The 18,280-nt window shown below is 38.9% G+C and overlaps 1 protein-coding gene across 22 annotated transcripts in view; it reads right to left on the bottom strand.

Annotated features, from left to right (window-relative positions):
* Positions 1-326: 326 nt before the first annotated feature.
* The window catches only part of camk2g1 (calcium/calmodulin-dependent protein kinase (CaM kinase) II gamma 1), a 59,644-nt gene continuing 41,690 nt past the window's right edge, over positions 327-18,280 (bottom strand). For 2 of the 22 annotated variants that reach the window (XM_046853859.1, XM_046853856.1), the window contains 17 exons: positions 17,895-17,997; positions 15,966-16,049; positions 15,767-15,861; positions 14,080-14,202; positions 13,345-13,428; positions 13,193-13,235; positions 12,685-12,747; positions 9,345-9,385; positions 8,606-8,692; positions 7,305-7,349; positions 7,063-7,117; positions 5,887-5,991; positions 3,848-3,976; positions 3,473-3,548; positions 3,274-3,368; positions 2,897-3,145; positions 327-2,781 (listed from right to left, as the gene is read on the bottom strand). In XM_046853859.1, the coding sequence (XP_046709815.1) occupies positions 2,913-3,145; positions 3,274-3,368; positions 3,473-3,548; positions 3,848-3,976; positions 5,887-5,991; positions 7,063-7,117; positions 7,305-7,349; positions 8,606-8,692; positions 9,345-9,385; positions 12,685-12,747; positions 13,193-13,235; positions 13,345-13,428; positions 14,080-14,202; positions 15,767-15,861; positions 15,966-16,049; positions 17,895-17,997 (1,461 nt within the window). In that variant the 3' untranslated portion in view covers positions 327-2,781; positions 2,897-2,912. The remainder of the gene's footprint in view (positions 2,782-2,896; positions 3,146-3,273; positions 3,369-3,472; positions 3,549-3,847; positions 3,977-5,886; positions 5,992-7,062; positions 7,118-7,304; positions 7,350-8,605; positions 8,693-9,344; positions 9,386-12,684; positions 12,748-13,192; positions 13,236-13,344; positions 13,429-14,079; positions 14,203-15,766; positions 15,862-15,965; positions 16,050-17,894; positions 17,998-18,280) is intronic. The other 20 variants (XM_046853862.1, XM_046853860.1, XM_046853865.1 and 17 more) reach the window with 14 other exon arrangements.

Raw genomic sequence — 18,280 nt, forward strand, 5'->3', positions numbered from 1 at the left:
GTGTGTGTGTGTGTGTGTGTGTGTGAGTGAGTGAGAGAGAGCAAGACTGAGAATTAATATAAGCTGGACAGCAATGCTCTGTATAGAGAATCCCAGAATCTCTTGTTGGGCAGAGAAAACATGTCCCATTACCACACAAATAAAAATAATTTATTGTGAGAGTTCATCGATATATATACATGCCAATAGTTTAGTTGCTCATTTTTCATTAACATTATAAATGGAAAACACTTCGCAGTAAACGTTTATTGTGAAACCTACGCAGGTTTAAGTAACGGCAAAACTCCAATGAAGATCTTCAAGCAATCAGACAAGCATTCAACAGGTGTCAGTTCATGGTTTTATTAAATGTATGATCATGCAAAATCCAGCATTCATATACGTAGCCCAATAGTATACCATTACAATGCAATAGATTTACTCAGAATGAGGGGAGCATACAAAGCTGAGTTGTTGATTCCTTTTTTTCTTGCTTTTTTTTTTTTTTTCTTTTTTCAATATGGTACATGACCTATTCCTTGTCTCCAGATGGAGGGATTTTCATGTGAGATGCAACAAGAACAAATTTTCCCCATTTTAATCACACGGTGGAGAAAAGATTCACCAAGAAAAGAGAACATGCATAATCATTAATTAAGCTGCATATTTTGGACTTGCCTTGGATTGGGTAGGAAAGCCAGTCAGGTGCTGGCTCATGGTTTGTTCCCAGCTTTAGCAGGAGGAACCTCTGTTCTAGAAATCTATCTAGCCTATCTATCATTAAATGTTCTCCCTTTTTTTCTTTGATCCATTTTCTTTTCAGGTTCAGAGTTAACACAACTGACAATGTACAGAAAAATAGCCTTACAACTGTTTAAAAAAAAAAAAAAAAAACTTACCATAATTAATACAAAAAAAATCTGACTTGCCCAAGCAAGGAAGCAATCCCCCCCAAAAAACCAAACCAAAACAAAAACCAAACAAGCGTCACTAAGAGGGCTATGTGATGAAGGTGACGCACATACACGCTCACACGTGCAGAGTTACAGTGCTGATATGTACCAATGCCCTACACATGTATATACACAGACTGAAAACTCTTCAATCATAGAAAATTCCCAAACAGCAAGTGGGCTCATGGGATGGATTTGTTTCAGAAAACTTTACAACACACAGCTGTTTAATAACATCCTACTCAGATCTAGTGTGTGAACTGGACAAGTAAAAAGGAACGCTTTTTTTTTGTGTAAGTAATGCCTGTCCCCAAGATCCAGTTGTGCTGCAATAGTTTATAACAGCCAGTGCCTTAAAACCCTGTATTTGTACTATATACATTGGACTCCAAGGAAATGCTTTAGGGATTAAAAGGGAAGCGTGTGCAACGCAGCATTAAGAAGCGAGTGGACAAACACAAACAGCATTAGCCACAAGTACAAAGTTGTGTAGCACAGGGTGCAGGCAGACTAACATAAAAAGAACAGTCACAAATAAGGGTGTGATTGTGTGCATGTACAAAATATAATTGGACACGAGTTGTTTCCACACCCACATACGACCCTTCATTAACCTATGGATGTCCTTTGTGCCAGGTTGACACGAACAGGCTAGTTATCTCTCTGCACACTAAAATTACAGTGGGTTTTTAATCAGCATGAGTATGTGTGTGTTCCCCTTTGGCTGCGTATGTAGGTCTCTGTAACCATGACTGAAGTGAAATTTAAATGGCGGCTCTACATCTAGCATCTTGTGCCATTCCTACAGCACTCTTGTCTGTTCACATGGGCTCAAACACTCTCCAATATGCACACATTTAGAGGTGGAGTGGTCCTACCTACAGTAATATCAGTGGTGTGTTTAATCACATGTCCATACAAACACATGCACATAAACACACATTAAACAGAGTCTAATCATTTGCTGCAGCTTTGATGGTGAAACTTATTTCACTTGATCTCATTTAAATATATATTTGTATATCTTACAGGTGTATGATGGTAAAAAGGTTTTTAAAACTAACCATAAAAATTAACTGCTTAACACAAAATACTTTCTGATAATCATAGACAAAAAAAAAAAGGAACAAGTTTCACATAAAAACACAATAGCACAGAATACTAAAACCCAGAACCACACAAAGCTTCCCACAGACCTTAGTTTAAAAGCACAAGAAACAAAACAAACAAAAAGGAAAATGCCTAAAGACTACACTTTGGTGCTTCTTGATATGAAGTATGCTTATCCGCGAATTTCCATTAGTGGACATGTTTCTGTAAGTCTCTAAATTATTTGTATCCTGACTCTACACAGTGTACGAGTTGGAGGATTTAGATTACACCTATTTAAACTTTTAATCTTGTGCCAACCCTTCCCTTTACACCCCAGTTGCATTTTACTTACATATCAAAGCCTTACAAACTCCACTGTAGCTTCTAGCAAATTTTTTTTTTTTTTGTGTAATTTTTTTTTTTTTACAATATACAGTAAAAGGTTATGAACTCATAGATCAGTACTTACAACACCTCTGGATATCTTTAATGGGCAAAAAAAGATGATTCCATGGGAAAAGACTAGACAGCGCCCCCGTGTGGGCATCATAGCATGCACCGTCCCGTGGGCGGGGCCACAGCCACAGCCGGATCCTAGTGGTCGAAGGTTGGACAGGTAAGGTGGTGTTGACAGTTGGACTTGATGTTATCGGATTTCTTCAATAGCGTGTCTGTAACTTGCTGTCGTCCATCCGGCCTCTACATGCCCATCCGGCTACAAGGAACAAACACTCCCATCGTTAGGAATCCAGGCAACCTGCAACAAAACGAGAGTACAGAAAGATATAGAAGGAGGAGCAATTCATTTGAAGGAATGTTTGTGTGAGTGAGTAAATGAGTGGGTGGGTGAGTGAGTGAGTGTTTGCGCCTGCCTGTGCCCTGCAGGCTTCACTGTAAGGGTGCAGCTGGTGCTCCTGAGCAGTGGAAGTGCACATTGAGCCACTTGGCATCGCGCCGGTGCCACACACGCGTCTCCTCCGACTGGCAGGTGCGCGGACGGCCCTGACTGTCAATGTACTGCGTCAGGCGGATGTAGGCGATACACGCTGCATCCTCTCCAATCAGGTGCACATGAGGGTTCAGGATAGTGGTGTGCACTGGCTTATTGTTTTTACTTAACACTAGATAAGGCAAAGCCATTTTCACACATTAGACAATAAAATGACAGGAAACGATAAATATATTCATTTAAAAAAACTATAATATCAAGGTATAAAAAAAAATTTAAAGATGAAATAGCAAAGCGTACAGTTCTCAAAGTAAAACTTGTGGAAATCCATCCCTTCCACCAGGTTACCCAGAGCTTCAGGTTCAAATGAAGTCAAGCCAGGGTCACAGATTCTCCTAAAAGACATTGAAACACTTTCAGTTCTTAAAGTTTGCACAATATTATCAGAAGTTATGTATAATCAATGTTGTAAGAGTCACTGTGTTTGTGTTTCCCTTACGTGTAAGCCTCAAAGTCTCCATTGTTCACTGCCTCGATTAGCTGCTCAGTGATCTTGATAATCTCTTGCTTACGAGCTACGTAGTTTAAAAAAAAAAAAAAAAAAAAAAAAAAGAAAATGAGGAAAAGAAATGGAGTGTAATATTGAAGTTTTTATGATGAAAAGCACTCGCTATGTTTCACTACAGCTTGGGGAGTGTGTGTATGTGTGTGTATAAGCAAGTGCATATGAATGAGTACATTTGTACAAATCCTGCATCCTACATTTCTGTAGTCAGTCCCTCCTCCTCAAATGACAGAAGTGGCCCAACACCCTCAGTGTGTCAACAGACAAACTGTATGTGTATGTCTGTCTTGTACTACTCAAAGCACTTACACTGGGCTGCGGTCACACTCCTGCCCCCTTGAGCTGAGGCATGAGGAACCGACTCAGCACACTCTAACTCTGGGCACGAGGTATGTCCTGAACTGTTCCACGCCATGCGCTTTATCTCATGCACCACAGCTGCAACACATAACACGGACCACAATGCCACCTTGGGGACAGCAGAAGATATGCAAAGCACCTGTTTCCACATTGGTTAAAACATGCAAAATCAGCTGCAGGCCAAAGCGTTTAATAGAATGTGGACTGCCTCAGGTTTCTGCAAGCCATGTGACACAGGATACCAAATCCTCCATCGTTAGAAGCACACAGGACAAAGCAATGCATTATTAATCCAGCATAGCCAAAGGCAACTACAGAGCAAGAAGAAAATAACAATTTAATGGAAAGAAAAAAAACCCATAAAAGGTTAATGAAAATCCTGAATAAACATTAACAATTGTAACAGTGAAACATGAGAAATCTTAGGGGGAAAGAAAGAGGTAATACTTTAGGGCTGCAAAATATTCATTCTCTTTAAAAGCATAGTTCTTGCAAAGCACCCTAAATGACCTCACGTGTTCCAGATAAGTTTTCCATCTGTGTTTTGATCAATTGCACTGTGGCATTAGTGAGACCATAAAAAACCTAATAATGTTTAAATGAATGCAGGCTATTTTCACCTGTTATACAAAAGCTCACAATCACATGGCATATTGTATATTGATCAATATTGTGCAGCCCAAATGTTAATGGAAACATCTTTGTAATACAACAGAAGGAGAAAGCTCTTTAAATCAGCATTCCTGCTTGTTAAAGGTGACAAAAAAGGAAAGAAGTTGGGGAGGGAAAAAAAAAACACAAAAAGAAAAGATGAGACTAGAAGATGAAGAATGCGGTTCAGTTCTAGCACAATTAGCTTTGAACATGTAATCTTTGCAGTTCTGCTGCGTACAAGTTTTTTTTTGTACAGAGTTTATGACAATATACATAGTCACAAAGCTACTTCACAGAAACCCCCATGTATGCAATTATGATTTTTTTTTCTACATTTCTATGGTGGCCTCAGAAAACCCTTCATATGATAACATCTAAACACTATGTTATTTTTAAAGTTCTAAAAAAAAGACTACGATTAATGTGCTAACATATTCTAAATACATCTAAAGCTCAATGACTTGAAATATCATATGTTGCATAAGACAATTCAATAAAGAAAATGTCCGTTTAAACTACGCAGTTCAATTATGTTAAAACAAAAACAACTGTCCATATTCTACCAACCTGTAAATGGACTTGTTTTTTTTTTTCTCCTTTCTACAGAGGCAAAGATTTGAAGTTCAGAGTAATTTGATGGTGAGCTTGGAGACCATAATGCATTATTGATAGTCTAAAGATGAATTTTAATCACTTAGAAGCAGCACTAAACAGCACAGACAGAGTGACACCTCATCCACCATGAAGATAAGACTTAATGGTTTACCCTGTGGCCAACATACACGATAGCAAGCCATACACAATGACATATCTGCCTGGAAAAGGGTGCTATGGGGTACAAGGTGCCTGAAGGAAGAGAAGCTCTCACTTCTAAGTAAAGTCAAACAGCGAAAAAAATAGCTTTGGGCTAGAAAATCACCCAGAGTCGGGAGTAAAGTGAAAAGCGGGTAAAGACAAAAGATAAAGGGACATCACAGATAGATGTTCACAAAGGAGGTCGGAGGAGCAGAGGAGACGAAAGCACCTTATAATTGCATGGAAAAGCTGAAATGGGCAAATTACAGCATGAGCATCAGTAGCAAGAGGAATGGGTGAAAAATCAGAAGGAGCATGGCGTGTGTTCCAATAGTTTTGAGAGGATAGAGTGAAAGAAGAGCACACCAAAATGCCTAATTTGAGGGAGAACCGATCAGTGGTGCTGCTGGAGTGGCTGCAACTGCTCTGAGTAGTAACTGGAAGACTTCACACACTTTCACAGGGGTGGAAAAAGTCTGGAGGATTATGGGGAAAAAGGGGCAAAAGAATCTGGGTTGCAGCAGAGGATTGTGACTTACTGGCTGGTGGACACTGTGGTGATGCCACCAAAGCGGGCGGCTCGTCCCCGGCACTGCACTGACTCATCACCGCACTGTCACTGCTGGCCCCCTGAGCACTCTCCGCTGGCACGGACCCAAAACCAGCACAACACACACCACCGGAAGAAAAACACACCAACACACTCACTCTGCTGCAAGTTTGTCAATATTACAATAACATTGCGTTCATAAGGTGCAGCTGGAGGACCATGTGTCTGGATAAAGTGGCTCTATTAATTCTGCCTTGGCCTATTAACAACACAGACAGTCTAAATAGCCAATGGGACTCCATGGTAATCACATCAGTGTATCCTGCTCTATGCACAGCTCATTCTATTAGTGTGAACTAGCACTGCTGAAAGAACAGCAGCTAGCCAGCTGTGGCGTGATGCAGCAGTGTTAGTAATCACAACCGAGAACTCAGTGAAAACCTTTCCCTGAGCCTCCTTTCCAATTTCCTGTCCTCATCACCTGAATCATGCCACTGATATGGCTGAGAAGATAAGATGCTCTTTAGGTTAGAGGTAACTAAGGAAAGGAAATGAGGGGAAAAAGCCTCAGCAGTGGAATTTTTAGCATTTGTAGAGAACTGTGACCAAGTTCGAGTCAACGCACGCCCACACGCCTATATGTACAGCATTTTACATTATACACGCAAAGAGAAAAAATATCGTCCCATAAAAAAAGCAGACAGAAATGCAGATGATTACATGAATTTACAAAATCCATCAAGTGAGTAGGCTGATTTGTGTATAGGCCCAATTTCCACAAGATATTGCTTCTCACAAGATTTATTAATATTGCCGCAGTCACATGCATATCAGCATTCCTTATGCATTATCGCCGATTCCGATCTACTTTCCCAATACATACTTCAATCTCTCTCCTGCCTGCCCACTTTTTTTTTTTTATTTTACTTACATCATCAGTAATTCATGACAATTGTGCGATTGTTTGTCTCCGAAATAAAACTCTGTATTGCAGGATTTTACAGCTAACCATCAGCACATGTTAAAGCCTGTCTGACAAATGAACTGTTGACGGTGGAGACGGTGGTGATGGCATGACTTGACAAGGAGAGAGATTCCCATTATTAAAAGAACGGCTCATCACTGCTGGGGGCATGCCGAAAAAGAGGACAGACAAGTTGTGTACCTTTCCTACCTTTCATATCCTCTTCCTCATTAGTGTTGCAGCTCTCTGTGGAACCCTGCGGAGATTCATTAAAAAATAAATAAATAAATATTTACCAGAACCAAAAACAATAGGCAACATTAGAACATACACTCGTTTGTGATGTGATCAACATGTAAGGGTCTTTTTCTGAAACATTGCAGTGATTCCCATATTAAAACTTATTCCCTGCTCCATAGAAAATATCCACCAGAAGGACTGACCTTGGTACCATCTGCTGGGTTGTGCACTACTGTAGTCTGTGGCTCCTATGTGATTTCAAATAGAAAAGAATAATTATAGTTTTGTCACCTTTTTCCAAAAAGAAACATGCATGCAGCAATTCAACTTTTGCTAATGACATGCTTTTACTGTCTCTAACACAGCGCATGCTCGCGAAACAAGCGAAATACTGGTGCGTACCGGTGTGGTATGAAGTTTAAAAAGACTGCATTCCAAACAAACACAAATCAGTGTTTCCACTGTGTGTCACCTTCCCTGAAATGTCACTTGCTCTGATAAATACGCTGTATATATCAGTCCTGACTGTCTGTTGTCAACACTGTGACAGTGTTCAGAATTGACTGCAGACCTCTAGTGGGGGAGAGGTTAACAGTGTGCTTTAATGGTGCATGTTGGAGGTCCCAGGATACTCATCGCTCAGCTCTCTAGGCAGCATGTACAAGCACAGACCATTTCAAGTGTCAATTTGCTTTCTTCTGCTTGACCCTGCAGGGTGCACTGCTTTCATCTCATGGCTTTTTTCCTTTCTCATAAGCAGGGAAACTGCATTTACTGAAAGTTGGTTTAGGTTCCTTCAGCTTGCTATAGCCCCAAATTACCAACCATACTTGGTGAGAGCACACTGTAAGCTTGAAGGTCGGATAACAACATTTGAAATTTAATTTTGAGTCATTAAAAAAAGATTACGTTGAGGACCTGTTACTGAATCAGATATAAAAATGGACTTTCATAAAACGATGCAGCCATATAAACCCTTTACACTCATCAGGAAATCCAGATATGACAGACCCTTGAACCCTGCACAATCCCAGTCATCCCCCAGTAAATCATTGCTACATGGGCTGAATATTAGAATGTGATTATCTCTTATATTTTATGACATAACATTATGTACATCTCATATTGCCTGCATTCCTTAACAAACCTACAGCAGTAGCTGTTTACCCAATCCTGAAAAGACAGGTTGACTTCAATAATCCAGCTTCTGTATGTTATAAATAAAAAGCTGTCTATGTATTAGTTAGAAAGTGTGAGTTAAGCTGCCATGCGAGCTTTTACACACAGTTTTAAATAAGGGAAAGAACAGAACAGCAGGACATTAAAAGCCAAACAAAGAACAACAAACTGAAATCATGACATGCTTACAAAAAAAAGAACAAATATAGTGCATAACATGATACAGGTAGACCAAACACAAACTAGCATTCAAATGATTTACAGACATCCACAGCACAGCACACTGAGCACATGGTAAAGGGGTGTTACATGCAGATTAAGATACCATTGGTGTGGAGGAGGCCATGTTGCTCTCCTTCATGGCACTCACTACAGCACTCACTACACTGTTTTTAGTGTTGTTTGTCTGGGGCTGCAGCAGAGAGGAAACATACAACATTATCCTGATCAGACTGATGGACGATATTGTATACAATGGTCATGGGATATAGTTTATTGCATAAACTTTTTATTGAATGTACTCTCTGTGTGTGTGTGTGTGTGTGTGTGTGTGTGTGTTAGGGATAATTTTTAGGATTGCAATTTGCACAATATAACTATTATAGCCTTAAAATGACATACAAATGCATACGGATAAATTAATAAACAAATTAATATTCCAGTATTTAAACCTTGCATGTGTATAAATTCAACCAGTTTTAAACCTGTAAAACACTTTCATGTCTATTAAAGTCTTAATAAAGTCTGAGAAAACCTGTGAGATGTTTATCCTGAATACTCAAACAAAAGTTTTCTTTGTCACAGTCACATTCATACAGAGTATGACATATAATGAACTGCTTTTTCTGACTGACCGACTGACAAATAAATAAATATTTCAATGCTACTTATGTTGCATAAGAAATCAGTTAAACAAATGCGGGAGTAAAAGCAGTCAGTCTGATGTCTGCATTTCTTTGACCTTTGTACATACAATTCTATGTATTTTTTAATGCTATAATTTCCTTATTTATAAATTTTCCTTATAAAAATGCATATGATTAACGGCGAATGATGGCTCTTACCTTAACACCATCTGATTTTTTGTTGAGTAAACTTTTGCATGCTGTAAAGAGAGAAAGGAGCCTGAATTAGAACAGAAGCAACAAAACCAAAACAAAACAAGCAGCTGCAGTGCTCTTTCTGCAAATTTCTTACAAATTGCTAGCATAGCCTCCACCATTTACTTAAACTTTAAGGTTTTCCAGGAGCATACGTGTAAAAATAACCTTAATTATGCGATACCAAGACAGACTCAGAATAAAACTGTGCTTCATTTGAAACTACAGGTATAATGAAAGAGAATAACAACTAATGTAAGCAATTGATTTCCTTTAAATGGAGCCACGATTTTGCCCAGCCTGATTTAGAGGTCTTGAGGCAGTGGAGTTCTGTAAGCCTCGATACCGATTGACTTCTTTGCTAATGACATGGTGTGCAGGGGACAGCCTTTAAAAAAGAAATCTATATTGCAGTGGCCCTTTCAACAATGACACACTTACAAAGACCCAGGTCAAAAGGCTCATGCTTAGTAGCCCCATTCATTTCCTTACCTTGCATAAACAAGTGAAGAAGAAGAATGATGGGGAGAGAAAGGTAAGATTGAGAGAGAAAAACAACAATCAATAGAGATGCAAATATGAGGGCGCACAGAGCAGGATAGCGGCAGGCGTCATTTGTTCCGCACGCCTGCTGGTGTTCCATGCTGCACTCGATATGAGATGAAAGGTGCTACTAGTGGGTGCAATTTACCATACAGCCAGCCATGCAGTGTCAATAAAGTAAAAGTAATTTCCAAAATGCTTTATTTTATTTTTTTAAACGAGGGAAACAAAGTATGCAAATGTCTTCCATTACAGGTCACTGCTCCCTCCTTTTTACCATTTACAGTAAGCAGTTAGTCAGTTGCAGGGTTTCTTCACTTATCCTAACTTTAACAAGGCATAAAAAATGTCCATAAATAATTCTCAAAAAGTCACCAGTTGCAAGCAACAAACTAGAATGCTTCTCTAACCAGACAATCTTTCTTAAGCTCAACCAGTGCCACTAGAAGATTGTTTGAGAGTGTTTTCACACTTGGCCTTTATTCCAGAGGCAATGTAGTTTGCTTGGTAGAACTTGAAAACTGAGTGGTCCAGGCAACAGATCTTAGGTGTACCTTTGAAATATGGTCGGAAGTTAGCTCCAAGACCTCAAAAAGGCCATCTGCTCACAGGGCTAAATGACGAAGAGGTTTGTCTTGTTAGTTTTAAATGACTTCTTGTTCCAAATTTTACAGTGACGAAGAAAAAGAATGTGTTCTGCTCATGGGACAGAATATCTTCAAGATAAACTAAGAAAGCAACTGAACACAAGTGAATGTAACCATTGTAGTACGTAAGTGGCCATTCCGAGCTCTTGTTTTTGAAAATAAAAATATTTATTCAAATTAAATGGCAACAATAAAGTACTGCCCCAATGGTCTCCAATTTTGCACAACAGTTATAAGGAAATCATCTGTGTAAAAATAAACATCTGATGATGCCCTCAACCAAAATAAGTGCCAAATAAATCCTGGATAAAAATTATTATTGGGTATGTAGGCCAAGTGTGAATATGTCCTTGAAAGGTAGTGGGGAAAGGACAGCAACAAAGAACATAATATTTTGTGATATAAATGGTTTGCTTGCAAGCACTGAAACAAATAATATAACATAATCTGACGGAGGGAAAGAAAAAAACCTGACACATGCGTCACAATTTGTCAAGCAGCAAATTCTTAACTGCCAGCAATCAGTTGACTAGTTATTGAAGCAAAAAGCTCAAGATGGAGAAGAAACAGAAGAGGAAGCCTGATACTGTGTCTCTATTGGCCAAGCATCTATACAAGTATCCTAGTATCTGCAATGAGATGATGTTATATAGTCAAACACTTACTGGGTATGGTTGAGACTTGGTGGAAAGAGCTGTAACTTGATGACTCCAAAGTAATTAATGCCAATCGCCACCACAGTAAAAGTGTAACTGTTTATTCTAAGACATACCTGTAGTATAGACCTTATTAAGGCTAGCCTTTATTGTGGGAGAAATAAAGCATCGAAAGCATTGAAATCTCTCATTATACAAAAATGAAAGTTTATCATATTAATCATGTTGAAAAACTGTGTTGAAATGACCAGATCAATGATATGACATTAGTGTGATAAAAGAACACAGAAAACTGAGTAAAACAAGTTTCCCTTCTGTTTTTGGGGTAGCTAAGACTCATGTGCTCCTGACTCTGTAGAATGAACAGCGTCGTCTGTCTGGCCTCCAGTGGGCCTTCTTTCATGCCGACCACCTGGCACGTGCTGGCACCATGGTGCCACTCTACACCAGGTCTGACGGTTGGCAGCAAGCCAACCCCGCTCCTGCCCAGCCATGTAGCACACCCCCGCACTCTCAGCAAGGGGGTGGGGGTGAAGGTTTAAAGAAGAAGGAGGGGGGAAATGATGGCTAAGCTGGGCTGAACAAGTCTGCTTTGGCAAGGGATGAAAGACTGATCTAAAAATGATGATCTCAGTCTCCATACCAATAGAGCTCTTTACCCTACCTAGGATGCAGAGTTCAAAGGTATGTAGAAGAGAAGACAGAGCCGGTCTCCACATCTCCAGCTAAAGCAGAGGCTATCTAACAGCTCTAACCCAAAAAGGGACTAGAAGCAGAGAGCTTCAGATACAAATAGATAAGTCATGCTGGCCGATTGTGGGCTGACTGGAGATGGCGATCACTATAATGAATGCGGTGAGGTGATATTGATCAGATTCTGGAACATCAGCATTCAAATTCAAGTTGCGTAAAAAGAAAGACATTTGAAAAAAAGGACTGGAATGACATCTATTTAAATATACAGAGAGAATAATACATGGGAGTAAGGTTAAAAAAATAAATAATTCAAAGTTCCAGAGAGCTGAGGAGTGTTTATTCCTCATGTGTCCAAACACTATTTACAGGAACTATGGTTTACATTTACAAGTGGCAGGATCTGTTTTTTGTCCTTAAACACTAAACAATACTGGATTAAAAGTTAAAGGACAGCACAGGCTGAAGACCATGGTGCATGAGGACGGTGCGTGATGCACATGACTGTTATGAATGTTAATCTTGGTAAAATGGAAACAGGCCATGTACGTGTATGAAATCAAGAAATTGGTCGTCCTGGACCAACTGGCAGTGATTTTTCATGAAATTTAATGCGTGTGTGCTTTTATGTGAGAGCAGGCATGGCAGGCGTCTGGCTACATGCTGTGTAGGTGGAGCAAAGACAGGGGCAGGATTTTGGGGAAGGTGGATAGGGCTATCTGGGGCCCCCCCGGTGGAGAGGTGAGGAGATGCACTCTCACATACCTTCCTGTGCAAGCGCGGCAGTGCTGGTGGTGGGAGCAGCAGGGCTGGTATGCTGCCGGCCCACTATTGGACAGAGAGGCGTTCAGTTGAATAAGGCTACAGAAAATATACAACCCCTGAGAGAATGTGACCTAACTATCTCATTAAAACTTCTGGATTTGGCACAAAATACAACCTGTTACCCTGTGACACCAAAAAACCAAAGAAAAGAATCTGACTTGACATTGGGGGGGAAAAAATAAGAAGAAAGTCACAAATAAAGGCCACATATCAATATTTAAATTCTGCAGCAGCTATGTAACATAACTGAACAATTCAGGTGTGTCCCCCTGCAGAAATGTGGAGTTTAAATAAATCCAAAAGGCTTCTATGCTTGTAGTTTTCCAAACCTTGCACTCCCTGATTGTTTAGCTAGTGGAAAATACATCTTCAATTGTGCCTACAATCGTGGAGATACAGCAGCTTGGTCCATGATCACCCTGATCACGAGCAAGCAACAGAGACCCACCTGAAAAGTTTCTGGAAACCAGCATAGTGGTGAGAATGGCTCCCTAAATAGATAGACAGAAGAAAAAAAAAAAAAAGAGTGACATTCATTATGTTGTGTTACTAATCTGTAGAACGTTCTTCTACTATGCAGGAACAATAATGAGAACATACCTTCAGTTTTCTCCTGGCATTGAACTTGCGCAGGCACTCCACAGTCTCTTGCCGATGCATCATTGAGGCTACTGTAGACCGTTGCTGAACAGTCAAATTGAAAAATAAACACACAGTTTGTTCAATCGAAGACACTGGAGTACAATACAATAAATTCTAACATCTCAAAAAGCAGTGTAGAGTGTATGCAACTGTCTGTAATGTTCTTTGTCAGTTCTTAATTCTGTAAGACCGGGATAAAGCATAATGTGCAAATTTGATTCTGATTCAATTCAAACCTTAATAAAAGTGTCAGAATAAAAAATAAAAAAATCACAAAACTAGCATAAAGCAAAACTGATCTGAGCCTGATTTCTAATAAATAACTAACATCAGAGCTCTACACATTGTGTGATACCCAATACTGATCTGATATGGACATCCCCTTAGTAACCGAGCCAACTCTCTGCAAATGCCTGTTGCTAAGTTACACAAAACATCACAGGCATGATGCCAACAAGAAGTCCAATCTGATCCAGTGCTTTATTCCAGCATTTCTACCAATAGTGATAATCAGCGAGACTCAAACTGCACCGGACTCCAAGACTGCAGTTGGTTATATGGTTTTAGGTTTAGTATAGTTATTTGGCTTGAATAGAAATGGATTAAAATCTTGAAGAAATCTAAGGCACTGCTGACTTTTTAATGGATTTCTGCAGCCTGCAAGAATTATAGATCTCGAAAGCAATTACTTACGCAGACCCATGGGTGCTTGAGGGCCTGCTCGGCGGTGATCCTCTTGGCTGGGTTAATGGTCAGCATCTGGTTGATGAGGTTCTTGGCCTCTGGGGTGACAGTGTCCCACTCAGGAGAGGGAAACTGGAGTATGGCAGCATGAATGATACGAAGTGTTATATATACACTCTGCATGCAAAGGAGTAAACTCCCTTTGTGATTTTAACCGACAAACACACTGTCTGATGCGAAGGGATAATGAAATTAGGAGTACAGAAAGAAAGCAGCAGGAAACGTTACGGCCACGGCTGGTGTTCTAATAAATGTTACTTTTGCAAATTAACACCTCACTGAGACACAAGTTATTAGATTAGAGAGCATGGGTACCAGTCAGCCAATTTACCAGATGTTGAATCTACATTTATATCTTTACCATACACTTCTATTTCAAATTATTTTAAAATTGCAGCCAGTTTAATGGACTGTTCATCATCATGAAAAAACCCTTTCATGCTTTTCTGTAAGCTGTGAGTTAACATTACAGTGCACAGATGTGTAAGCACACACATTACTCCTTAGAATTCAATTCATGTTTTGCAGGAAACACAGACCCCTGAAAATCTACACACCGAGAAGAATCATCCAGTTCTTCCCAGTAAGTTATCTCTCTGCAATGCGTCAGGAAAGGCATGACAGGATCAATAGTACTGGCACAGGTCTAATTTACACTCAATCAAAAATTAAGCAGCCAGCCTGTCAGACCACCAAGACCCAGAACAGAGCATTTAAACCGTAATGGAAAAAGATAACCTTATGAGCTTTCAGTCTGTAAAAGACCTGCAGCCTGACTAACTATGACTTTTTTTTAGCATACTATAAAATATTGAGACAATACCATTCGAAAAACCTAAAAAATAAAGTCATTACAGCAGGCTTTGTCACAGCATCTAGTCCGCTTGGATCATTTTACATAACAGTAATAATACAGTCACAGCCGGGCTGTTGTACTGAATATCAGCATGGTTGTGATTGCTGCAGATAATCACATTTGCACTGATATTCATATTAACAGCATTCTTGCTTGTGCAATATTTTTTAATAGACAATATAGTGTGTTTTCTGTGCTCAGGTAATTATAAACTTACGAGCACAAGGTTTGTTTACTTTTGTCCATAATCATATTTTGGACCAATAAAGATTTGATTTTTTTTGGACTGTTTAATTAAATGTATTAAAAATAAAACAAAAACCAAAAAAAAAAAACCCTAAGAAACCCAAACTATAAATTTCACTGAAATCTCTACTCTGACTAAAAGGCATGAAAACATTTAACCCAAAATGATATCTCACTGGAAATGTATGAGGTCCTTGACTAAAGATATATTATCCAAATATGGCACCTGAAACCTGGAAAGTGTGCCTAATAAAATTATATAAATATATTAAGGTGTTTATTATATTTATATTAAGCTACTAAATAGATGTCTAAGGCAAGTTATTATATGACTAGATTGGTATGAATATATCATTATTATTGTAACATTTAGGATACATGTTTTGTATTTATAAAATGGTAAGACAAACTAATACAGCCAAGGTGTGAAGCTAATGTCTCCGGTTGTCCAAACATTGCATCCCTTTAATGTGCTATTATGGCCCCTGAAGTAAAATTGCAAGAGGTTTATGAACGGGAACAAACTGTACTTACATCATAAGCACCAGCCTTGATTTGCTGGTACAGCTTATGCTGATCTTCATCCCAGAAAGGAGGATATCCCACAAGGAGAATATAGAGAATAACTCCTGAAACGATTAAAAAGGAAATGAATAAGCAAATAAAAATCTTGTATAGTAAACAGTATCATATGGGATTATTGTAATCCAGATTAAAAAAAAGAAAATCTCACCACAGGCCCAAATGTCTACAGGTTTACCATAAGGGTCCTTCCTCAGGACTTCTGGAGATAAATAGCCAGGAGTGCCTGCAAATCCTGTCCCAAAGAACAATAACAGAATGATCCATAGCTTGCCTAGGCACTTTTTAATATTATCCATATCCAAAAACAGATTACATTCAGATAATATAAAATAATCTATAAAATAATAAAAAATATAAATATTTATGAATTGTAGTGTCAATTACTTGATTGTTTAAGGATGCTCGAAACAACCATCTTGTCACATAAAAATTACTGTAAGTTAGGTATTAAACTGGCTTCACAGAGCTATAAACTGCAAGAGGAAGCACATGATTTTATTATGGAAAGCATGTTTTTAGACAGGACACCTAGTACAGAAGAATAGCACCAAGCCTGTCGTCTGACAGAAGCATCCTTTCTAGTTTCAAGACTCTTTTTTTTTTCCCCAAAATGCCCCTGTTAGAGGTTTAAATTGTTCATTTTTACAAAAAAAAATAAACATTTAAAAAGTAAATGTAGCTAGGTTGATGGGCTGTGCTAAAGCTGAAAATGTAAAATAAAAATGAGATGCGCTGAGTCTGGCCTCTTTGGGGTGTTGTTTACAAGCTTAGCTGGTTTAATATATACATTTTTGTTCTAATCAATGCATAAGTTGCATAATTAGAAAATGAGATAAATCTTGTGAACACCAACATAAATTCCACATGCTCAGTCATGCTGATCAGTCGGAGAGGTACACTCAGAGTGCAGGAAACTATTGCCAATGGTTAGTCACTGATGCCCACCGGTGTCTCTGTGTATCAGGGCCCTTTTCTCAGTGCGAGAGGCTTTTAAGTCAAATAACGTTGAATTAACTTTGGTAAATGAAGAGTCATTCTCCTTTTATCCTCAGTAACCATATTATCATGGTCAGGTAGGGTGAGCCAATGTCTCGCACAATGTTTTAATGCACAGCATTTTATTTCTAAATCCTGCATTTTGATTTTAAATTACAGTTTGAGCAGATTACGTTTTAAGACTAAAATAGTAAGAAAACGTCACATGCATCAGTGATTGTCCCAGGGTTAGTGGCTGAAACTGCCTTTCAACTGATGTCTATAAAGAAATTATCAAAGCCTGTCATTAAAGAGCTTTCACTCAAACTGGACACGTATAAGAAATTCATAGAAATTCATTAGCCTAGTCAGGTTTTTTAAGTAAAAAAACATTAAAGTAAAGAAAGGAAAATTTAGCTTTAATGGAAAAAATAAATAAAAATAAAGTGAGCCCTGTGAAAGAAGATTCACAGGGAACTTTTTGCAGTCTGTGCCAAAGAGGTGAATATAATAAAAACTGCACAGCACATTCACATAAGTTAAATGCCCTGCAAACAGAGATGTCCAAACTATACTAAATTAGACCTGAAGAAACATCAAAATCTTCTTGTTTGAAACAAATGACATATATAAATAAATATAAATAGCCAGAGTATACATGTTCCTTATTTATTTAGACAGGCATCAAAATGGTAGGCCTCTCAATATGGTCAAGACAGTGCTGGATACTGGAAAGACTGTGTGGTGGAAAATTGCATTGAATGAGAGTAGAATACAACCTGAGCTTACCGTTAGCTATGTGTTTAAAGATTTGGGCTATGAAAGAAAAGGAATGGAATGAGTCAGGGATCAAATGCTTAAGTGGAACTGACCACCTCTGGCACTGTATATGCTCAGCCTGAATAATTTAACATGACTTGGCATATTTGGAGCAAAGTCTCCAGTCCCAGTTCTCTGCCAGTGTGATATGAGCTTAGTCTAGGATCAACCATGGTAAGCGTAACGTCCCCAAAATATCCATTTGCTTCCACCTTGCAATTGACTTTAAAAAGTACCTATAATAAAGCAAGAGATGTCCAACATCAAACATTTAGTTTCTTACCAAACCATGCCTGCTGGTCTCCCTGTACCTCAATCGCCAGTCCAAAGTCAGCCAACTTCACTGCTGCTCCCTTCATCTTACTGGCCAACAGTAGGTTCTCAGGCTGCGCACACACACACACACACACACACAGACACACACACGTTTAGCAGTTTACAGTGACAGAGTCAAAAGCACAAGACTTGTAGATTCTCACATTCTTAAATACAGCTGAATTGAATGTCAGTAATTTGCTTATTAGATTAAGCAGCTCCAGAGGTTGATTCTTTTTCCTGTTCTTTTTCATGTAGGCTGGTAATGCAGATAAAGTCGAGCTTTTTGAGAATAAACTTTTCATTCTATGTGGGTGTGGCAAACGAGCCACAATTATCATGTGACCTGATAAA

The sequence above is a fragment of the Silurus meridionalis genome, chromosome 7 (genome assembly GCF_014805685.1).
Source record: "Silurus meridionalis isolate SWU-2019-XX chromosome 7, ASM1480568v1, whole genome shotgun sequence".
NCBI lineage: Eukaryota > Metazoa > Chordata > Actinopteri > Siluriformes > Siluridae > Silurus > Silurus meridionalis.